The 24,621-nt window shown below is 41.5% G+C and overlaps 1 protein-coding gene across 1 annotated transcript in view; it reads left to right on the forward strand.

Annotated features, from left to right (window-relative positions):
• LOC122788765 (protein phosphatase Slingshot homolog 2-like) overlaps positions 1-24,621 on the forward strand; it is a 620,674-nt gene that overhangs the window by 228,349 nt on the left and 367,704 nt on the right. Inside the window, exon 2 of the mRNA XM_044055659.1 lies at positions 3,716-3,933. Within this exon, the coding sequence (XP_043911594.1) occupies positions 3,716-3,933 (218 nt within the window). The remainder of the gene's footprint in view (positions 1-3,715; positions 3,934-24,621) is intronic.

Raw genomic sequence — 24,621 nt, forward strand, 5'->3', positions numbered from 1 at the left:
CTACTGGCTGACAAGTTCAGCTCTAACTTTACTCCTTTCTTCTCCTCAACCTCCCTTTAGGAAATATCTTCAAATATAACTCCCGTTACTATCACTTGGGAACAGGTCCTTAAAGATCTGTCTCTAAGACCAAGAACAGTGCCTCAATGGGCCCAGACAATATCCCAGGATGCCTTCTAAATAGCACGAAACATGACTTATTGGGCACTCTGGAATTGCTATTTAATTGTAGCCTCAAACAGGCTTTGTGTCTCATGAATGGAGAACAGCAACAATCATCCCTCTCCCCAAAGGTGGGCCATCTACAGACCCAGGAAACTAAAGACCCATAGTTCTCACTAGTCTCTTTTGCAATTATCATGGAAATGATCAACAATGACATAGAAAACCTCCAAACACTGGACCCAACTTAATTTGGTTTCATCAAGGGCAGATCATGCCTACTCAGCCTGGTTAACTTCTTTGAGAAGATCAGCAAAGCAATGGATGAGGGAAAAAACAATTCACACCACCTGTCTTGACATGACCAAGTAATTTGATACAATACCCACTCGGACATTGTTGACAGATACAAGAGGTTAGGTATAAACCCTAATGTCACCTGGTGGATAGTTAGTTGGCTCACATACAGGACCCAGAAAGTTAGAATTGGGGAGTCCAACTCTACAAAGAGGCCATTCACAAGCAGAGGCCCTCAGACATCAGTCCTTGGACTCCTACTTTTTGTAATTTACTTCTCAGAAGTCAAGGTCAATGTCAGTGGCCTCTGGCTGACTAAATTTGCAGATGATTGCAAATTAGGAGCTGTTATTCAATCCCACACTGACATAAATGTTCTACATGAAAGGCTGACACAGACAAATAACTAGTGTCAGAGCCATGGACTAAAAACAAATGCCAGGAAATGCATAATAGTATCCCTCAGGAAGTCATCCACCCCTGGTAACTATTATATTGACAACATACTCCTAACAGTTGACCCTGTAGTCAGGGACTTGAGGACACACCTAGACAGTAATCTAGTCTTTTACCATCATGTGTCTTTAGTAGTGAGGAAATCATTATATGTTGTACAACTTATAAACAGAGGTATGGCATTTAGCTCCAAGGAGGTCATTGTTCCACTATATTTGACATTTATCAGACCTATCATTACAATGTCCCCTTTGGTATGTACCTAACCAGGCACATCCAACAACTGGAATGTCCACAGAGGTTCCTCACTAAAAGAATACAGGGTATAAGTAACATGCCCTGTGCAGACCATCTCAAGGTCCTTTCCCTGTATTTTGTCTTCTACTGGCAATTGAGGTGAGATCAATGCCTAGAATGCAAGGCATTGTCTGACCCCACTGTGATGGACCTCCTGCATATCCACAAAACAAGCAGCACCAGAATTACCTGTTTTAAAGACTTAAACTTTGTCTGTTGTATAAATAGGACCTGTTGGAGAGACAGGTATGTATCCCAGTGACTATCCCTTCTCAGGAACAGACTCCCCATGCATGTGAAACAGAGTTAGTTCCTAAACCAATTTAAGTGTAACTTGGACAATTGGATGGAGAACAGGAAATTCTTCCCTGGTTTGGCACCCTTATCTCTAATGGGCACAGGCAACCTGTAAATGGTTCATCTCTCAGGCCCCTGCTTGTAAAACTTTCATCTCCCTAGCCCCTGCTTACACTTATCAAAGATACCAGAACTTGTCAGAGATTTGGGATTTATGACAAGGCTTAAAAATACCTTTGTGGTCATTAATCTAGTACACAAATATGAACAATGAAACTAAGAATCCTGATTCAAAACACCTCTCTTTCTCTGTACCCAGACATATTTGTGCACATGTATGCATGCGTATAAGGTTAGAAACACACACAAATATATGCTTACATGGTATTTAGTTGAAATGCATTCTTTTTAAGTGCACTTTGATTGAATTAAACTTACTGAATGAAATGTAAATTGCAAGGACTGCATGGAACACAGGTATTTCTCAGATATCTCTGAATACTGGAGATAGGGGAATTTTCCTTTTTCTCTGGTTTTGTGCAATCTCAGAGTTGGTATATATACGTCAGTCAGAGTGTTGGGGAATGTAGTCCCTCACATGGAGTGTAAAGAGGCTTGCTCCCCCTCACCTCTGTTCAATAAGTCTGTTTTTGATAATTTGTATTTGATAAAACAGATATTAAACAGAGTATGTTTTTTGAAGAGTGTCACAAACCCAAATATTACACTTAATACAATTTTTTCCCATTTCTTGTTTTTTTATTATTGCCCTACTTAGCTACTAATATGCTTTCACAAGTCAGGCAGGATCCTTGGCTCAGAATCACCTTGGTTCATCTTCAAATATCTCAGCTCTGCACACCTGCCATCTCAGCTCTGTATTTCCCAGGTTTGCCCACCTGTAATGAGCTTTTTATCTCATGCCTGCCCTATTATAATCTTAGCATCTTTCAGTCTCTGTTATCTTTAATGTTGAATAAAACGATGAGGTACAGATACAGATTCCAGTCCACACTTAATGGGGTGCAGACTGAGGGACACTTGAAAAATCTCACCTGTGACTTCTGGAACAGAACTGTCAAATATCGGTGAGCACTATTAAATACAAGCTTGGTGTCCATATCAAATTACTTGAATAAAAGATGACATTTAAATCAGTTTAGGTTAAAGTGTACTGTATAGAGAAGGAAAATTCCCAGTCAGGATATAATAATGTAATGTTTACTGTTTGCCCAATACTATAATCATTTACAGGACTCACCTTAATTAGCACCTAGAATCAGTGATACCAAAACTGTCCAAAAACTGTAGCAACATGATATTCAAACTATATTGCTTGACCTAAACCTATAAGTACATTAAACAATGGCACTGAATGCAAACCTGATTGACTTAGGGCTGTGTGTGTTCATTCCTCCTTCATGTGAAAGCCAGGATTATTAAGCAAACTGGATACTTTTACATAAAAAAGTTTATTTTGTTTATATATGTGAAAAACCTAGGCACTATCCACTGCAGTAATATGGATTTATGATGATGAATCAAAGGTAATTTCTCTACGTGATTAAGTGATTATGTATCTCTAAAAGCAATTTTATCGATTCACAAACTAATTTTTTTTTGTAGGAGGGCAAAGACCCCCTGCAACACCCATTTCGCAGGGAGAACCTGATATCCTAATACATATTAACTCCACAGTGAAACAGCAGTGGAAAAAGTCATTGTCAATGATCAGTTAGAGTGTGTTCACTGATTTTTACTTCATTCAGTTCCACTCAAAGAAATTGCTATTCAAATTCATCTGGCTCCTAAGTGATATAAAATCCAGCAGATATCTATGATCAACAGGCGGGCAATGAGCAGCCATGATAACAACAAGACTAAAGACATAAAAGGGTCTGAAAGTGGGGCACAATTTCAAAGTGAATCATCACTTCATCAATGTTTTCTTTATACTAAATCTCAAAGTTGCTGAGTTATTTCAGTTGTAACTGGTGATCCTTCCCTTTCAGCTTGTTGAAAGCATTTCAGCATGCCCTACCACTGGTTAAAAGTCATAAATATAAATAATTATACAATTTTCCTGTGTGTATTTGCTCTTTCTCTTTCTGTCTTGCGTATTATAGTAAAACTGAATCTATTTAAATCTGTGGGCACTACAGCTTGCAGTCTATGAAAGATTTTAATGATTTTTACTTCTCTACAGAACCACATCACATAATAGATTTGGACTATGGAAGATGGGCATTACACATGTATTAAATGCTGCCCATGGAAAATTCATGTGCCGCGGAAGCCCTGACTTCTATGGTGTCTGTATGGAATATTATGGAGTACCAGCCAACGATCTTCCGCACTTTGACTTGAGTATATATTTTTGCCCTGCAGCTGACTTTATACACAAGGCTCTCAGTACCCCTGGAGGTAAGAAATTACAAAACTTTTTCTGTGCATAATTTCATACCATGTTATAATATGAAAAATTGACATAATATATCAACACTACAGCTTTATCAATCTGACAAAGTTTTATAAAACCACCCAAGAGTCTGGTAATGCTAATATTGTATCTGTGATGCCCGTACACTGGCCCAGTAATCAAGGAGCTTCAATCCTCACCACTAGCATCAGTGAGGGGCATCCACATTGGAAGGATAACAAGTACACACACAATAAAGTACAATGTCGCGTAAGAGCACACAGAGATCATAGTCAGTCTGGGGGCTGGTTATTCCCTTTCTCTACAGATCCCCAATAAGACTCCCCACTGGAACAACTATAGGGTTCAAATCTCAGCCAAGTGGTCAAGCTAAAACCTCCAGCACCTTCTCTGTCCAATCAGTGCTTTGTGTCCCTGCCCAAGTAGCTGACGCACATACACTTTGAGATTTGACTTATATACAAACACACAGAGACTCCTGGGGAAGGCTGGCACAGGTTCTCCAGCTATGCCCCTTCTGCCCAGACTATAAGGTAGAAATCACTGCCACTAACTACTACTACTACTTATCAGCTACTAATAAGACCCTTCCCAAAGGGTGACCAATTCTAATGTGTAATGTTACTGTTATACAAATAGTAAGTGTGACCCAGGGCTAAGGCTATTGGAGTGGTTTGTACAGTATCACCAAATACATCCAAGTACTCCAAGAGCTTAAATTATCTCTACACAAAACATCAACAGTTGAAAGGTTTACAAATATTTAATAATAAATAATGAAAACACAAGACAATACTCAATTCAATGCAATGACAATACAGAGTTCAGAAATCACAGGAAAATACTTTAAAACAACATTGTAGGACAGTCTCACATAATATAGAAATCATCTACACCAATCTGGCTATATTCCTATCTATCCCTAAGAGAAATTATGTTCTAAATAACTTTACTTACAGAGCAAGGCATGGTGCTGGTGAGTTGTTAACAGGTCTGAAGACAAAAACAAAATGTCACTCTTTCTTTCTGAGATAGTCCCTAAAATGGTAATACACATTACTGCTGAGTCATTTCAGATTACATCATTCTTATCACATCTGATTTAGTTCCCAGGCTAACAGAACTCCACATTTAACATTTCTTTGTGATCTGCAGCTGCCAGGAAGTGACAGCAATAAAAGTCACTTTGCATGTGAAACCTAGTAATTATCCCTGTCTTAAGACAATAGAAGAATTTCTAGCTGCAGACATTCTGTCTCCTAGCTTGATATCACACACAGTCATAAAATTCTTTACTTATCAGATTTCATCCAGCAGGGTGCACTGTGATTACATTTTTGAAGCTCAGCACATAACGCAGTTTTCTTACATTTGTGAAACCATCCTGTGGATCATATTAATATTTACAATGTCATAGAATTCTTTACAAAATTCTATCTAGCTATACTGGCAGCCTCTCAGTTTATCACATTTCTTCCCCCTGAGAACTCAAACTTGAGAAATGTTGCTTGAGATGGTTAAGTCTATCTGGGCATACCTTACCCCATTCCATGTCTTGAGAGCCCATCTACAATGGCATTCCTAATCCCACTGCGGTGCTGCACTGATATATCATATGCTTGAAACCCTAGGCTCCAACTTAGCAACTTGGCATTTTGCTGGATGGCTCGATCTAGCCATGTTAGGGGATTGTGATCTGTAACTACAGTGAATTTTCTTCCATACACTATGGGTAGACATTCATTTTCTACAGCTGCATAGCATTCCTCCCTGAGTTGGAGCCTATGACTAAAATAAACTACTGGGTACTCTTCTCCCTCTGAAGAAATCTAGCTAAGTACAGCCTCCAGCTCATGGTTCAAAGCATCCACCTGCACAACCAATTCTTTGCTGTAATCTGTACTGGCTAACATAGGGGTCCTTCCAAAGCTTCTTTAAGCTCCTGGAATGTTTGCTCACACACTGGGGTCCACACTACTTTATCAGGTCTGTTTTTTCCTTGTAAGGTCTATGAGGGGGAACAGCTATGGTACTATAACTGGGGAAAAAACTTTCTGTAGCACCATGCTGTCCCTACAAATACCCTCACTTGCTTTTTGGTAACAGGTGCAGCCTATGTCTGAATGGCTTCCACTTTGGCAGGTTCTGGCCTGATCTTACCACTCCCCACTCTATGTCCCAGGTAGGAGACCTCTACCATAAGCATCTGACATTTACTGGGCTTAATGGTCAACCCTGTCCTCTGTAGTCTGCCCAGCACCTCCCTGACATGCTGAAGGTGCTCTTGCTAGAAATGGCTGTAGATGGTAATATCATTTAGGTAAGCAAGGGCAAACCCTCCTGCTACTGCTAGGATATGATCTACCAGCACTTGGAAAGTCATTGGGGTATTTTTCATCCTAAAGGGCATCTTTTTGAACTCATACAAGCCAAACAAACTCACAAAGGCTGACCTCTCTCTAGCACTTGGAGTCAAGGGCACCTGCTAGTAACCCTTGGTAAGATCAATGGTGGTAAGATACTTAGCCCCATCCAGATGCTCTAGGGCTTCATCTGTCCTAGGCATGGGGTAAATATCTGACTCTGTGTGACTATTTCATTTCCTGTAGTCCACACAGAACCTGATGCTGCCAACCGTCTTTGGCATCAGCATCACTGTGGAGGCCCAGGGACTGTTGGTATCCTGAAATACCCTAGTTCCAACATTTCCTGTATCTCCTTCCACAGAGTCTGTTTGACTCTCTCTCAGGCACCCTATAAGGGGCCTGCCTAATAGGTCTTTGGGGTCTTGTACCCAACTGGTGCTGCACCAGGTGGGTGCACCCTGGTTTCCCAGTGAACATGTCCCCAAACTCCTGTAACACTGTTTGAATTTTTCAAACCTGGGGAGGAGATAGCTGCCAGGACATTGCTACCCCTTCCACTGAGGTGTCAGTCTGATCCTGTATGAGGAGATCAGTCACCAGATCTCCCTCGGACTCCTCCTACAATCAATTGCAAATACTCAGCATGAGGGCCTCCCTATCATGGTGCAATGTGTGCTCCTCCCTCCTGCCTAGCAGTTCCACCATGTAGTTAACATCGCTGACCTTCCTTACCACCTTGTAGGGTCCCTCCCAGGCTGCCTGCAGCTTGTTGTGCCTGACAGGAATGAGAACCATTACCTGCTGCCCTACAGCATACTCTCTAGCTCGAACATTCCTGTCATACCAGACATTTTTCTGCTGTTGGGCTTCTGTCAGGTTCTCCTGGGCCAAGCCCATGAGCTCCCTGAGCCTTGTCCTGAGGTTTAGGACATATGCCACAACAGACTCCTGGTGAGATTCACACTCACCCTCTCACTCATCACACATTAAATCTAGAGGCCCCCCTCACCCTATGCCCGTACAACAACTCAAAGGGTGAAAAACCTGTGGATTCCTGGGAAACCTCTCTGTAAGCAAATAACAGATGGTGCAAATATTTGTCCCACTTCCTCTTAAACTGGTCTGCAAATGCCCGTAGCTTGGACTTGAGTGTAGAGATTAACCTCTTAAGAAGACCATTAGTCTGGGGATGGTAGGGGTGTTCTTTAAGTGCTTCACCCCCACAATACTTCCACAGAGAAGCCTGCAGGTCTGACATGAAATTGGCACCTCCGTCAGTCAGTATTTCTTTTGGAAAACCTACCCTGCTAAAAATCTCTAACAAAGCATTTGCTACCTTTTCTGCCTTAATGGAGGACAAAGCCACTGCCTCAGGGTATCGTGTATCATAATCTACTACTACTACTAAGATATACTTTTCCCCCTGTGGAACTTGGGGTTTTCAGAGGCCCCACAATATTCATAGTTACCCTCTGAAATGGCTCCTCAATCACAGGCAAAGGCATCAAAGGAGCTTTCACCTTGTCTCCTGCCTTACCTACCTTTTGGCACTGCTCACAGGTCCTGCAGTACCCTGTTACATCTCTGGAAATTCCAGGGCAATAAAAGTTCTGCATAATATGTCTCTTTATACATTTTATGTCCATATGACCTGCAAATGGAATATCATGGGCTATGTCTAGAAATGCCAGATGGTAAGCTCTAGGCACTACCAACTGCTGTATTATCTCACCCTGTAGCCCTCCCTCAGGGGTCCACTCTCTATACAGTAACCCTTTGTCCCAGTATACAGATTCCTCCTTCCCTTGTGAGTCAGGTGTCTCACTAGCTACCTGCCTCAGGCCTTGTAATGTAGGGTCTGAGAGCTGAGTCTGTCTCAACTCTCTCTTTGTAACCCTTCCCAGCTCCCCTTCCACAGGAAGTCTGGTATCATCTAACAGTGATGCCTCACTGTTAGCCAGGGTACTGCTATTCACCTCTGCCCTTCCAGTCACTCTGTCCAAAGGAACATCAGTACCCACAAGCAATTGTGGCTCACCTTTAGTCTCACTGCTATAAGGTAGCTCCCTCCCTGAAGTAACCACCTCACCAGTCCTGGCTGCAAGTATGCAGTCTGTCTGTGTCTCCCTCAGACTACCAGATCCACATGCTTGTCTCCAAGCCTGACTGCTGCATAAACACATGGTACAGCCTTATCAAAATCCTTCCCTATCAGGATATCTGCAAGATGGTAGTTTGGTAACTCTGTTGTCTGAAGACATCCTACTATTGAAATTTTGTCATTCCAACTTACTGGCTCCATTACCCTTTGTTCCCCACCTTGCCTCTGTGGACATCTATGTGCTACATGGGTCCACTGGTTGCATTCAAAACATTTACCCCTAGGTCCTGGATGTGTACCTGGACTAGTGGCTTCCCCTGCTACTGGCAGACTCTGTTGGAGCAGTCTGGGCTGTCCACCATGGGTTCCCTTAGACCCATGCACAGCACTGGGTGTCCTTTACCTGTGCAGGGATGCCCTGCTTGCTAGGTATATGTCTCCCTTCTTCCCCAATTCATCTACAGTAGAGCATTGTCTATCAGCTAACTAGATCCTCATGTCCTCAGGCAAAGTGCTAACAGCTTGTTCAGTCACCAGAAGGTCTGCCACCCCTTCAAAAGTAGTGACCTGACATCCACTCATCCACCTATAAATGAGTACTTAGTTCAGCAATATATTTACACACACTTTCATCTGCCTTGTGTCTATGCTCATTAAATATTTTCTATAAGCTTCAGGTGTTAGCTTAAAAACTTCTAGCAAACAGTTCTTTACAACATTATAGTTTAAAAAGTCATTATCAGACAGTTTGGACAGAACAGTTACAGCTTTACCATGGAGTAAAGGGGGCATGAGCCATACCCAGAGCCCTTGGTCAACATTATACTGTTTATATACCCTCTCAGACATATGAATGATACTATCAAAATTATCCCCCTCTGTAAACTGTGGAATAAATTTTCTATCCTTTTGTGCTTCTGGGGTCTGGTTACTCACTTCCTCATTACCTCCATGACTCTGGTGAAGAGTCAGCATCTCCTTTTCATGTTGCCTCTACCTCTCCTTCTCCTTTTCCTCAGCTTCCAGGTATAGTAGTTTGTCATTCTCCTCAGCCTGCAGACATCACAGTTTACTATTTTCCTCAGAGTCTAGATGCCTCAGTTTATTTGCTGTTTCTATTTCCAACTCAAGTCTTTTTAACTCTAAATAGATTTTTAAGTCCTCTGTAAAAAGGTTGAGTTGTCCATTCTCTGAGTGTTGTACATCTCCACGGCCAGTTTTATTGTCCTCCTGATTTCTATTCTCTGATGCAGCTGTGACCAAAGCTGCAATCATGTTTGCTTTAATCAGGTTTCCATGCACCAGTCCTTTAGCCTGGGACATCTCAGCCAACTGGCTCCTTGTCACCTTGCCATACTCCTCTTCTGACATGCTTGCCTGCTCTCCCAGACTAACTAAACTAATAAAAGGAATAAAACAATTGTGATCTGAACTCTGAATGTTCACTGCTTGGCTGATTTAGAGTCCAAAAACACCTTCAATGATCACTGTGCACAAGCTACAGAAATTCAATGTCCACACCACTACAAGCTAATTGATATCTAATGTGGCTAACTCACCACTATCAAACAATATTTGATGTGGATATCCCACCACTGCCATACAATTAATATGTGATGAATGTGCACTGGCCCAGTAATTAGTGAGGGGTGTCCACATTGGGAGTATAACAAGTACACACACAATAAAGTACAATTTCCTTTAAGGGCACACAGAGATCATAGTCAGTCTGGGGGCTGGTTATTTCCTTTCTCTCCAGATCCCTGATAAGACTCCCCACTGGCTGTCTATAGGGTTCAGATCTCAGCCGAGGGGTCAAGCCGAAACCTCCAGCACCCTCTCTGTCCAACCAGTGCTTCATGTCCCTGCCCAAGTAGCTGACACACACACACACACTTTGAGATGTGATTTATATACAAATACACAGACACTCCTGGGGAAGGCTGGCACAGGTTCTCCAGCTATGTCCCCTTCTGCCCAGACGATAAGGTAGAAATCACTGACACCAACCACTACTTATCAACTACTAATATTGCCCTTCCCAAAGGGTGACCAGTTCTACTGTGCATTGTTACTGTTATCCATATAGTAAGTGTGACCCAGGGCTAAGGCTACTGGAGTAGCTTATACAGTATCACCAAATACATGCAAGTACTCTTAGAGCTTAAATTATCTATACACAAAACAGCCACAGTTGAAAGGTTTAAAAATATTTAATAATAAATAATAAAAACACAAGACAATACTTATTAATTCAACACAGTGACAATAGAGAGTTCAGAAATCACAAGAAAATACTTTAAAACAATATTGTAGGACAGTCTCACATAATATAGAAAACATCTACACTAATCTGGCTATATTCCAAGCTATCCCTAAGAGAAACTATGTTCTAAATAACTTTACATGCAGAGCAAGGCACAGTGCTGGTGAGTTGTTAACGGGTCTGAAGACACATATAAAATGCCACTCTTTCTGAGATAGTCCTTAAATTGATAATACACATTACTGCTGAGTCATTTCAGATTACATCATTCTTGTCACTTTTGATTTAGTTCCCAGGCTAACAGAACTCAAAATTTAACATTTCTTTGTGATCTGCAGTTGCCAGGAAGTCATAGCAATAAAAGACGCTTTACATGTGAAACCTAGTAATTATCTCTGTCTTAAGAAAATAGAAATAATTTCCAGCTGCAGACGTCCTGTCTCATAGCTTGAGAACACACACAGTCATAAAATTCTTTACTTATCAGCTATCTTCCAGCAGGGTGCACTGTGGTTACATTTTTGAAGCACAGCACATAACACAGTTTTCTTACATTTGTAAAACCAGCCTGTGGATCATATTATTATTTACAATGACATAGAAATATTTACAAAATTCTATCTAGCTAGGCTGGCAGCCTCTTGGTTTATCACAGTATCATTTTAATTTTCCTTTGTAAAATATTTTTTTAAATATCAGTTTTCATGAAGTATTTGTTCTGAAACCTAATGTTATTGTCTCTGACCAGTGCAAAAAAAAAAAAAAAAAAAAAAAAAAAACAGTTCACAAAGAATCGGCATTTTAAGAGGAGGAATTGGACAAAGTACCACAATGAGGTATTAGAGCTAGAAATAATGGGGTAAATGAAACAATGAGAAAGTGTTAACAGAAGACCTAGCAAATCTCAAACATCAGGGAGAGATGCAAGGTACAGGGAACAGTCTGTTTCGCCACATCTGGAAAGTTTGCAGGAGTTATGGATGAACCACAAGCTAATCTATATGGTTCTTCATTAGAGACAGACAGGTAGCAAACGAGGGAAGGAAGGCAGGCATGATTTCTCTACAAATGAGTGTCACTGGATGGAATATATTTAACTGTTTATTAACCCAGGAAGAGCACCCATCCAGATGGTCCATTTTCAGCCTCATCCCAGAACAGACATAGTGTAAGAGTAACAGTTTACAAAACATATGCACAATACAAGTGTAAACATAAAGCATATAGTTCATATAGTGAAAATGTTTGGTGATCATAAAAAGAGGGTGAGGACTTACTCTAGAAAATTGCTTCATACCAAGCTATATACAACAATATAGACAAACTTTTGGGTGTAAATTACTCATACTTCTGAGAAGTATATACCAAACAGTAGGGGGCCAGCATAAGATCATAGGAGGTTACAAGGCTATCGACCCAAAGGTTATTTCAAGCCTAGCCATTTCATCCCATTGTAATACCATAGATAATCTAGTTAATACTCAGGATTGTATTTAGTAATGACTGCCCATGTCCAGGATGGTTATGGGTGCTATCCACTGTAAAAATTTACGTTGCCCCATCCAGTCATCCAGATTCCTTTGGAACAGTGTCATAGAGGTCCTCTGCTTCACATGGATTGGCAGCCTATTCCAAACATGCAGCAGTCGCTGTGGGACAAATCAATCCCTCCAGCATGTCCTATTCAAGTTGCAGGCCATATTTAGGTCCATGAAATGGGTAGGTCTAGTCTTGTTTGATTTATGGATGTGTAGCAAATTCATTCAGTTTGGATTGGAGATTTGCTCTGTAAGCCAGGCATTAGTCTCCCCTAAGTAGTCTATATGATACTGAGCATAGTGACAGGGACTTTAGTGGGTCTGTGTAAGGCATGTGTATGATACTGAGCATAGTGACAGGGACTTTAGTGGGTCTGTGTAAGGCATGTGTTTGAAGTTCCTTGATCTTCTTAGTTGGAAACCTCTGAGGTCTCTCCACTTGTTGCAGGTGCTTTGTACAGTCCATGCTGAAAGGAGATTTACAGACAATTATGGGCCTGATTAGTGACAAGTATAAAGGGGTTATAACCTGCTTTGTTCAATAGACGATGCCTTTGCTAATCAAGCGTGCCACATAGAAAGCCTTCCTTACTACAGTAGACACATGGTGGTCAAAGGTAAGGTTGCATTCTACTTGTGATCCCAGATCTCTTACCACTTCATAGGTACATAGGGTGGTGCTGTTAATTTGATAGTGTCAAGGGACATTGTTTTTACCGAACGGAATGATGATGCATTTCTTTGCATTCAGTTTGAGAACATGACTAAGACACCAGTCACTGGTCTGTGTAAGACCCTCCTGAAGTGTACTGACATCATTTGGGGATTCAGTAATTGCACCCAATTTGCAGTCGTCCATAAACTTTGTCAGCCACAGCCCATTAGTTTTGGCCTGAACTTCTGAGAAGGATATACCAAACAGCAGGGGGTCAGCACTGACCTTGTGGCACCCTGCTGGTGACAGGTCTGCTGGTTGATGTGGAGTCACCCACTTTGATAGTGTGTGACTGGTTTGTGAGCCAGGTGACACCCCATCTTAGAACAAAGGGGTTTACATTCAGTTTGCTAAGTTTATCGGCAATGCCTGAGTGTAGGATTGTGTCAAAGGCTATTGTCAAGTCGAGGTATGCGATCTGCACAGATTTGCCTTTGTCAATGGCCCTGGTCACATTTTTGGAGAAATCCACCAGGTGTAACAGGCAGGATCTGCCCTTGACAAAGCCAGATTGAGTCAGATCCAGAGTTTGGAGGTCGCCTATGTCTTTATTTATAAGGTCTACAATGATACGTTCCCTGGCTTTACAGATGAGGCTGGTCAGACTTATGGGTCTATAATTCCCTGTGTCTGTTGCTAAGCCACATTTGTGGAGGAGAATAATTGTTGTTGTTCCACATTCTTCAGGAACACAGACTGTGGTTAGGCTGTGATTGAATAGGGTACTTAATGGTGATGCTAGTTCATGTTTAAGTTTGTTTAGAAAATTGCCTGGGATGCTGTCTGGTCCTATAGAGGCTGTGTTTTTTTGGCTTAGACAAGGCTTTAATGACCTGCTCTTTGGATATGTAGGATGGTGGGGGTTGGGGGTTAGGTTTGTGATAAGTTTGGAGGAGGTAAGGGAGTGAAATCTTTGCCAAATCTGTCCACTAGCATGTTTACTATAATTGCGGGATCAGTGTGTGTGTAGCTGTAAAAGGCATTATGGTTATTCTTGGCTGGAATTGCTAAATTTTTCTCAAAAGTACCCTTAGAGGATTTGACATGTTGTCTTATTTGCCTGGTGAGGTTGAGGAGGGTGCTTTTCCATTATTGGGGCCTCACCTCAGTTTTCTTAGACAGCAACCTTTTGCGTTTGTTGTAAAGTTTGTTAATACTGGATGTCCACCAGGGAAGCTTGTTTTGACTTGGGGCTCTGGCTTTGATTCTCCCTGGAACAACTGAGTCTATACACTTTTACAAGTGATTGTACAGGGCTTTAGTGTAAGCTTTGGTATAGTTACCACTTTCAGCTGGGGGTGGGGCTTGGAAGGCATTTTTACCTTCGCCTAGGAGGGTATAGTTTGCATTGATGAAGTTTTTTAGTCTGATTTCGCCCTTTGTGAGTTGTGGTGTTAGTGCCAGCTCGTAGGCCACTGATTTATGGTCAGATTTGACTAATGATGATCTGATAGTTGTGGTGGTGCATCTGTTTGTCATGTTTGTGAAGACCAGATCTAGTACATTTGTTCCTCTTGTTAGGGTTTGAACAATTTGTTGCACGGTATCTGAGTTAACAAAGTCAAGGAACTTTTGTGCTAGTGAGTTAGGGCTACAGTATGTTTCCCAGTTGATGTTAGGATAATTGAAATCCCTCAACTGTGGAGCAAAGGTTATGGACCAGGTTAAGGTAATTGTGTGAACGAATGTGAGTGTGCGATTGGGTGCAGGTCAGGTGAGTTAGGGTTAGGGTGCGGTCAGGTAGTGTGCGATAGTTAGGGACCTTAGGGTTAGGGTTGGGTTAAGATAAGTGGATAGCTAGTGGTGTATGTCTGATTTAGTGTAGGGTTTTGTGAAGTGTATGTGTGTGGATTACTTATTTTGGTGTGCTTGTGTTGTGTGTATGTTTGTCGGAACAGCACATTTTTTCCCTGGGAGAAAATTCGCTATTCTGACTGTTCGGTTTTCTGGTGTTTCGATTGAATGGGTTAGATACTATAACATTCAAAGCTGTAAGACGTCAGTGTTATAATATAGACCCATGGAAATCTCCCCTTATGGAGATTTCCATTTACCCGTGTGACGTTATGCACTTGCACTATTCTTGTGGCGACAATGTCGGATTCGACATTGTCGCTTTTGAGAATATAATAGGTAACCAGAAACACCACCTCCTTTGGTTCTCACATTTGCTTTGTGTTCTGAAGATGTGGAAGGCATTGTAGCCTTGCACAGCTGGGGTACTCTCTGAGGCCTTGAACCAGGTTTCTGTGACTGCACAGACATCTACATCCTCCAGTGATAGAATTATTTCCAGGGTGTGCAGTTTTTGTTTTAAGCTCCTAGTGTTTAGCAGCATAACCCTTATTTTGTTATGATTGGTGATTTTCATGTCGGAAATTTTGTTTTTGAGACCTTGCCTAAAAAGTCACTATGGGGGTGGCAAGATCCTTTTTCCAGCAGCCAAAAGCCTAGTGGTGCCAGGTGCAAACTATCTCTGGCAAACCAGTGAGGTTTGTCGACCATGTCATACAAGACTGACAGAAACTGGATCCCCTTTGTATGACACCAAAAACTAAGCCAATTATTAAAATTGATCATTTTTTGCTTATACTGTGGCATCATTCTAGGTGAGGGCAGTATGCTGCTGAAGGCTAAGGACATACCTGACTGGGACACATACTCAGAGAGCTCAATCATATCTCTCTTCATATAGTCCAGTGAGATAGGTCTCAGGTCATTCACTCCAACATGAGCTATGACAGAGTCATAATGGTACTTGTTGCCAAGACACATAATTGTGTGCATGATCTGATGAATCCTGGCATCAGACAGGCAGCTGGCTTTCTTCTTATCTTATCCTGGTGAGTGGGACATTTGTGTGTCTCATTATGGAGTCTCCAATGACAAGAACATTTGTTTTTTGACTGTTATGCCTTAAGGGCTTGGTAGGTGAGACACTGGCATTGCTATGTGTCTTGGGTGGTGTGGGAACTGTGTAAGTTGTAGCGTAGCAGTCTTTTGTTTTGGAAGTATCTGGTGTGGGTCTATATTATGCCACCGAAAAACTTTGACAGCGAAAACCACTTTGTCAACACGTATTCAGCAAAATTCACTTCTGCGATTCACTGAATACTTAAAGGGCAAAGACATGGTTAATCAACCACACCATTTTTCCCTTTTCCCCACTGTAGTGCAATCTTGGAGTTGGTATATTTAGTTAGGGGATGTGGGGAACGTAGTCCCCCACATCGGGGGGAGTTGGTTTAGCTAGATTTAGTTCTATTGGGTTTTGGGGCAAGTATTTGTCTGCCCTTTAAATATTCATCGAATTGCGGAATTGAATTTTGCTGAATACATGTTGACAAAGTGGTATTCACTGTCAAGATTTTTTGGTGGCATAATATCGACATTCTGGTGTTTTGGTAATTTTTTTGAGAGAATCTCCACATATGTTGATTTATTTGTTGGGTGCATACTATTTGTATGAGTAATGGTACTATGTGCATGAGTAGTTGTGGGTGAGTTGACAGCCTCTTGTGAGAGAGCAGAGATTCAAGATTTTTGATGTAGATAGATAGATACCTCTCTCTCGCTCTGTACTAGAGAGAGTTATTAGTAGAGGGTTGTCAGTGTACTTGAGGCAGTTGCTACACTGCCTCAGGAGACCCAAGTCAACAAGGCTGGCAGGAGAAACAAGGGTAGTCAAACTGTCCATAATGCTAGGTTGAAGAAATGTTATCACAAAGGAGGTGCTTTTAGGACTGATCTAGGAGGTGCACTGTAAATGGATATCTTTGACGGGGTTTTTGGGTGTTGGTTTAATAGGTCACAGCTCACTAGCAATACTTCTTAGACTGGATATGTACTAAAGATGAGGACTACATTAATGTACTACTGCTGTATGTAAGGGGAAATTGTCTAAATTATTTGTCTGGCTATGGCAGACAATTGCACGGCAGTGCACAGTGTTGCATGACACACACACCAGAAGAAACCTGCTCAAATGTGGGGCTTAAATACGAGAAGCTAAAAACATAAATAAAAACTTTAAAAAAACTCAAAAGAACCAATGAGGGTGCTTACTCAAAGCCCTAGACCAATCACCCTTCACCAGAGAGGTTCTAATCAGCACACTTCTCTCACAAAGGTGCAGAAGGGCCCCTTCCAATCAAAGATGGCTTGAAAAATGTGCTCAGAATTCAACACTCACTATAAACAGAACCAGATGCAGCAAACCTGTATCTGGACTATGCTACAGCTACTAGCTACACTAATTTAGGTGGGAAACACTAAAAAATGTTTACAGTATTAAATAAGCAAAACACAATAAAAAGTGCAGTAAATAGTATAATCAAGCAAAAAAACCCCCAAAAAACAGGCAACTTATGGTTTTTGGGAAACTCAGAAGCCTCTAGTCATCTGGTATCTCAGCTCAGAATTGTGGCTGATAGCCCACCTCAGTTCAGCTCAGTTCAAACAAACTAGAGGATGGAGTGATATGGGAGAAGGAGGAGTTAGCTGGGGATAGCATATTGGATAATGCGGGAGAGGATGATGTGCAAGGGATTATTGAGACCGAAGGGTGAAGCAGGTTAGTGATGTGCAGGTAGATGTATAACATGTGTAGTTAGGAAATGGATGAATGAAATCATAATGATGGAAGGGATGATTGTGAATGTTAAGTGATACCTTGGGGGGGCAGAAGCATTTACAGGTAGATCTTGAGAAACTTCTTAAGTTGTACTCTAAATGTTGTAGATTAGTTGTGTGTTACAAGTCTGTGAGATGTGATTCCCAGGTCTGAGGTGGCATTTCAGAGAAGCTGTGGTCTCTGGTCAGTTCCATGGAGCTTGCTTAGTTCTTTACTGCCATACTATGTAGGTTCTTTACTGCCAATGCTATTAACATATCTGCATTAATATCATACTGGGATATGAGAACACAGAGGATTATAAATTGGTTTACAGTCATAACTGGATTATTATGCATTCGAGACATGGATGCTAAGAAATTCACCATGAGAGCGAATCTTGGCAACCATGTCCAGAACACATAATAAAGGGTTATGATCAGAGACTCGATCGTAATTCTTTATAGTGCAGGAACTTTATTTGCTCCATGCACTACTAGTTCTGGGGAAAAAAGTCGCCAGTGTTTTGTCAGCTTTCAAAGCCATAAAACACTTAGTTAGCATGTCAGTGAGACAGTGTAAGAAATTCTATTATGTTAGACAAACTCAGAGACACATTACCAACACAAACAGCAAGCAGAAACAAATCTCTGCCACTGTCTTTTGCTGGTCAGTACTGGCAGGTTTAACTGCCTAGCATGATACCTGATCATAACAAGTGAGGCAGGGGTGTGCTTAGCAATTGTTAAGATCGGGTCTTGTGCTATAGAAGTGCTTAACTGATTTGTCTTTTTTTCCAGATATTGGAGTATAACCACCATGCTCCATGCACTACAAAATTGTTCTGTTCAGTGAGAGTGCTGGTGCTGTTAGTAAGGAGACTAGAGGAGGACTCCAGCATGCCATCTTGCAGATTAATGTGTAGGATGTTAAGGGCAGATGGATTTAATGTACAAAACTGTAAAGATGTTGGCCTTGGAGGAGGAGATGCACATATAATGTTTGTTAGAGCAGAATTAAGGAGTATATAACTGAAGAGAGGGATTTGAAAGATAAACAGGTAAAACTTAAGTTACCTACTTTCACGTCTACCTTCTCTAGTGCACACTGCAGTGTGCATTTTTTTTTCATCTTACTTTTAAGCATCCCTTTGACTAGCACTTTCTCTAATACCTGCTGGAAAGCACTAGGAAGCCTTAAACTGATACAAGCACTCAACTCTCCTTGTTAATAAGGAGAAATTAATAGTAGGCACTAAACAGCCTATAATTGCAAAGTACCTTGGTAAGGGAAAACAGCTCTTGTACTTTACAAAAAAAAAAAAAAAAAAAAAAAAAAAAAAAGCATCAATCCAGGCATGTCCAAGGGTCAGCTTCCGGTGATTTCTCCTGTCCACCTGGTGAATCTGGGCATACTGGGGCAATGCAGCAATTGCCTCATATACACAGACAACCCTCTCTTCCTACCACCCAACACTACAACCTGTGAGAGATGCACTTACATAGCCAAAATGGAAGCAAAGCTCTCTCCACCCAAGATTGTGCTAGACAGTCAAGAGGAGAAGGTTAACACCCACACTACACCTCAAGCAACACATAGACCTTCTAAACCCACACCACCAACACCCACATATAGCAACACTAAATCCACATATGCAGAGGCCCTTAACTGTAACCTGCCCAAGCAACAAGGACCTCTGAAGCTGAAACGCAAACAAACACCAATCACAACCAAAGTGTCACATAGTTCAAAACACCTGTGTGCCACCCAGCAACAGCCCCTAAGGCAAGACAATGTACATAACACTTTAGTCATAGGTGACTCTATAGTCCGGCACACTGATGTCCCTCTCACCAGGTTGAACAAGGAGAAAATTACAGTCAGCTGCCTGTCGGGTGCCAGGATCCACCACATAACACATGCACTCAAGTCACTCCACAACAAGTACAAATATGACTCTGTCATTGTCCATGTTGGAGTGAATGACTTGAGACGTACCTCCCTGGACTACATGAAAAGAGACATGGAAGAGCTCTCGGATCATGTGGCCCAGGCAGGTATGACCCTAGCCCTGAGTAGCATCCTGCCTTCGCCCAGAATGATACCACAATATAAGGACAAAATGATTGACTTCAACAATTGGCTAAGCTTCTGGTGTCATTCAAAGGGGATCCAGTATCTGTCTGGCTAGGACGACATGATTGACAGACCATGATGCTTTGCCAGAGATGGTCTGCACCTGTCGCCTCTGGGATTCAGGTTACTGGCTAAGGCACTTGCCACCCCTATAGTGCCTTTTTTAGGCAAAGTTCAAAGAACAAAACCACCACCATAACAGGTACAAGCATGCAAAATCTGAAGGTGATGCTACTCAATACTAGAAGTCTAAACCTCAAAATGCACTCTCTCGAGGCACTCCTAAAAATGGGGAACATCGATATCTGTGCAGTAACTGAGACCTGGTTCAAGGCTTCAGAGAGCACCCCTGCAATACCAGGCTACAACTCTTACCACACTTTTCGGCCACCGAAACACTAAAGGTGGAGGAGTGTCAATATTCACCAAGGATATTCAACCACCAGGCTAGTTGCCCAACACAATGCGTCTGAAATTCTCCAGGTGCAACTAACACTAGGTAAGACTGCAATCCAAATTGTAGCTTGCTACAGATCCCCCACCATACCCCAAGATTCTCACTACACCTTTCTAAACATACTGGAAAATATTAAGATAGTACCAAACACCCTAATACTGGGTGATTTTAACTACCCTGCCATTAACTGGGAAAGCTACTCATGTACCATCACCTTTGCCCAACGGTTCTTGGAATTCATAAATTCCAATGCCCTGGATCAACTAATCCATAGTCCCACCAGGGGCTCCAATATCCTAGACCTGGTCATTACCAACATGGGAAATCGATGCTCCACGCCTATGGTCACCCCCTCGTTAGTCACGTCTGACCATAAGCTAATCACCCTTAACATCCACATCTCACCCCCACCCCCCAGTAAGGAAACCTCCATAAAAAACTTCTCCAAAGCCAACTTCATGCTACTCAAGTCAGAAGTAACAAACTTCATGACACCCATGCAGACGGGAGCTGAAAGTTCAACTGCTGAATCCTACACTAAGGCACTGTACGAGCACATCCACTCATGCATAAATCGTGCCATCCCAAATAGAACCAAGATGCCCTCATCCAAAAAAAAAGAAGCCAATCTGCTGGTCCCCTGCCATAAACAAACTTTACAACAAAAGGAAGAAACTGTTGCAGAAAAGAGGAAAATCCCAGGATGCAAACAACTTCCTTACCAGCCTCAGTAAGAAACTGAGATCCCTCATAAAATCCTCCAAAGCTAGTTACAAAAATAAAATTGCCAAAGATTCCAAAGACAACAACAAGGCATTCTATAACTATGTCAAGAATCTAAATGGCAATGCTCAGATCTGCTCTGAGCTAAAACAGAATGGCATTAAATATACTGATCCCAAGGATATTGCCAATATCCTGGCAGATCGATTCAGTGCCAACTTCACCCCGTCTCACCCCCTAAATGGCCCATCTCAATACCGGAAGATTGCCAAATTCCGGTAATAATGGCCACACAGGTAAAAACGCACTCTCCAAAGCTAAGAATACAGCATCCATGGGACCAGATGACATCCCGGGCTGTGTACTACATGAACTACAAAATGAACTGGCACCTCACCTAAGTGTCATGTTTAATCATAGCCTCACCTCAGGTTTCGTGCCGACTGAGTGGTGCACAGCTACAGTTATCCCACTCCACAAGGGGGGATCCACCTTGGATCCCAGAAACTACCATCCCATCAGTCTGACAAGCCTTATCTGCAAGGCCATGGAGCGTATTATCATGGAACTTATAAATAAAGACATTGGCAACCTTCAAACACTGGACCCCACCCAGTTTGGGTTCGTGAAGGGCCGATCTTATCTCCTGAACTTGATTGACTTCTTCGAATCAGTCTCCAGAGCCATGGACAAGGGTAAGGTGGTCCACACAGCCTATCTAGACCTTGCCAAAGCTTTTGATACCATCCCCCACTCTGGAATCATAGATAAACTTACTAAGCTGGGCATTAATCCCTACGTCACCCAATGGGTTGCTAACTGGCTTACTGATAGAACCCACACTGTAAAAGTAGCCGACTCCAAATCCAGCTCCAGACAAGTGACAAGTGGAGTACCTCAGGGTTCAGTCCTGGGACCGCTCTTGTTTGGCATCTACGTCTCTGAAGTACAGGCCAACACTAAGGGACTCTGGATAACAAAGTTTGCAGATGACTGCAAACTGGGAGCCATTATTGAATCCCCAAATGATGTGGATACTCTACAAAAGGGCCTTACAGAAACAGATGCTTGGTGCCAGAGCCATGGGCTCAAGCTCAATGCCAAGAAATGTATAGTTATCCCCTTTGGGAAAAAACATGTATCCGTGAATTAACATATAATATCTAATATCTAAAGACATGCTTCTGGAGCATTTGGATCTGTGGAACCTAGTCGGACTTTCCTGGTCAACAAATGTTAAATAAAAAAAATAAAATAAAATAAAATAAAATATAGGTGGCAGTACACTAAACACCGAAAGTTTGATAAGAGACTTAGGGACACAGGTGGACAGTGGTCTCACCTTCGATAACCACATTGCCACAACAGTCAGGAAATCCTTCTATGTGGCACACCTCATCACTAAGGGCTTTTCATCCAGAAAAAAGGAGGTCATTGTCCCACTGTACTCATCCCTCATTAGACCCATTATAGAATACAATGCCCCGTTTGGTATGTACCTCTCAAGACATCTGCAACAACTGGAAAGGCCACAGAAATACCTCACTAAAAGAATCACAGGCCTAAAGCAGATGCCCTACGCTGACCGCCTTAAAAAACTCCAGCTATACTCTGTTGCATATCATCTACACAAAGGCGATCTTTGCTTAACATACAAGGCCATGTCAAACCCAGAGCTGTTGGACATGCTACACTTAAAGAAATCCCAATGCCTCAGAGCCACACACTCCAGGGATCTAAACCTTGTCATCACAATAAACAAAACATGCTGGAGGGATAGGTTCCTGACACAGAGACTCCCCAGACTCTGGAATAGATTGCGCATACATGTCAAGCAGAGTGCCTCTTTGGTCCTCTTCAAAAGGAACCTTGACGATTGGATGGGAGAAAGGAAATTCACCCCGGGGATCACGTCAGTCGCCCTGCTAGACAAGGGTCCAGGTAAGTAAATAGTGTGGGAAGAAATAGCCAGGGAATTGTTATGGCTAGGCTTGTATAGGCCCTAGGGCTGATGGCCTAGTATCAACCTATGAACCTATGAACCTATAAGTGCTTTAAGATGATTCTACAGAACAGTGTGAATATCTATAATAAACCTGCCTCATACTGTGCTACATAGCTGGGCAAGTGGGCTCAAAGTCATTTTCCCATTCTGCACACCTGAAGTTCTGGGTTACAATATTCTGAAATCAGTGCTACAAAATTCTGCTTTAGTCTGTTCATCCATGTTCTTAGTCTGTTCATCCATGTTCTAATCAATATAGCACACTGCTAATAGTCTTTAGTTTGGGTAATAGTCCTATTCCTGGAATGTCACTTTTTCATGTGCCCAAAGTAGAACATCTATTATGGAAAAGCAAGATTTTGCAGGTCAGACATACTAACAACCAAGTTAAAGGACTGGACTTCATTTTTCTTAACAAAATGTTGGGAGGGTGACCTAATGGTTAAGGTGCTTGCCTTATAAACACAAGGTGCAGGGTTTGAGTCTCACAAGGGATAATTGGCTAGGCTTATAATGGCTCGCAAGGGCAGTTAGCCTAGTACTAACCAATAAATAAAAGGTCACAGTTGTAAAATTTTAGTTGCTTCTGTTTTTCATATGTTACTAAAGTACTTCAGACAAAAAAATGGATTATGCAGCCATTATAGGCAACTTAGAATATACTGTCATTCTAGAATCTCAGTACATTTGCTATTTTTCATATTTCTTCCCAGGATGAAGCTGCCCAAATAGGGACTGTTCTGTGTAAAGAAAGAGGGTGGTGTTTGTAAATACCCAAGCTGTCAGAATGTTACAATGTCAGCTGTCAAACTATGCAACATCGCCATTGTAAGAGTCTCAGAAATATGCAGACTCACTAGCAAGGCCCAATGTTCTCCATTTTATATATATATATATATATATATATATATATATATATATATATATATATATATATATATATATATATATATATTTATTTATTAATTTTGTTTACAAGGATAGTCTGACTGGGCACAGTCACATTTTCAGCAGACACCCAGCGAATGCTATATTTTACAGAATGAGTAGAAGGTAGTTATACAAGAATTACAAAATAAATGTACATACTGTACATACATACACTAGTAATGATATGACAGCTAATCAAAACTTAATAAATGTATATACACAGAGTATTAAAATTACATACATAAAATTGTAATGATACAGCAGTTAATGAAAACATGACAGTTAAATGAAGAATACAATAAAAGATTAGCTAATATCAAGCTTATAAGAACTGAGTTAATTTCAAATGGAATCAGCAAATGATTCCATTCGAAATTAACAACCATTTGATTTGAGTTTTTGATTTTCCATTTGAAAACAATCAGAAATGGAAAAGGATATTGAGTAGGAGACAGTGAAATAATTATAGAAAGAAAATGTTTACAAATTATGAAGGCGTACTGAGGATATCCAGGTAAAAGGGAGACACAGATAGTAGTGGAGAGCGATAGATGATGGTCAGATAGTTAGAGATTGTGAAGAAGTAGCTGTATTATGGCCAGTCACATGTACAGAGCTGTCAGCTGAGAAAGTAAGACTTTAGTTAAATTTTAAATGACTTCAGGGAGTGTTCTTGTTGTATTGCTAGTGAGATGGACTTCCAGGATTTAGCAAGGTGGTGGGAGAGTAGTGATTTGCCAGCAGAATTGTTTGGTTTGGATACATGTAATAGGTATTTATCCGATGAATTTAGTGGCCTGGAAGGGTTATATATTTCTATGAG

The sequence above is a fragment of the Protopterus annectens genome, chromosome 14.part0 (assembly GCF_019279795.1).
Source record: "Protopterus annectens isolate FY-2018-M chromosome 14.part0, PAN1.0, whole genome shotgun sequence".
Taxonomy (NCBI): Eukaryota; Metazoa; Chordata; order Ceratodontiformes; family Protopteridae; genus Protopterus; species Protopterus annectens.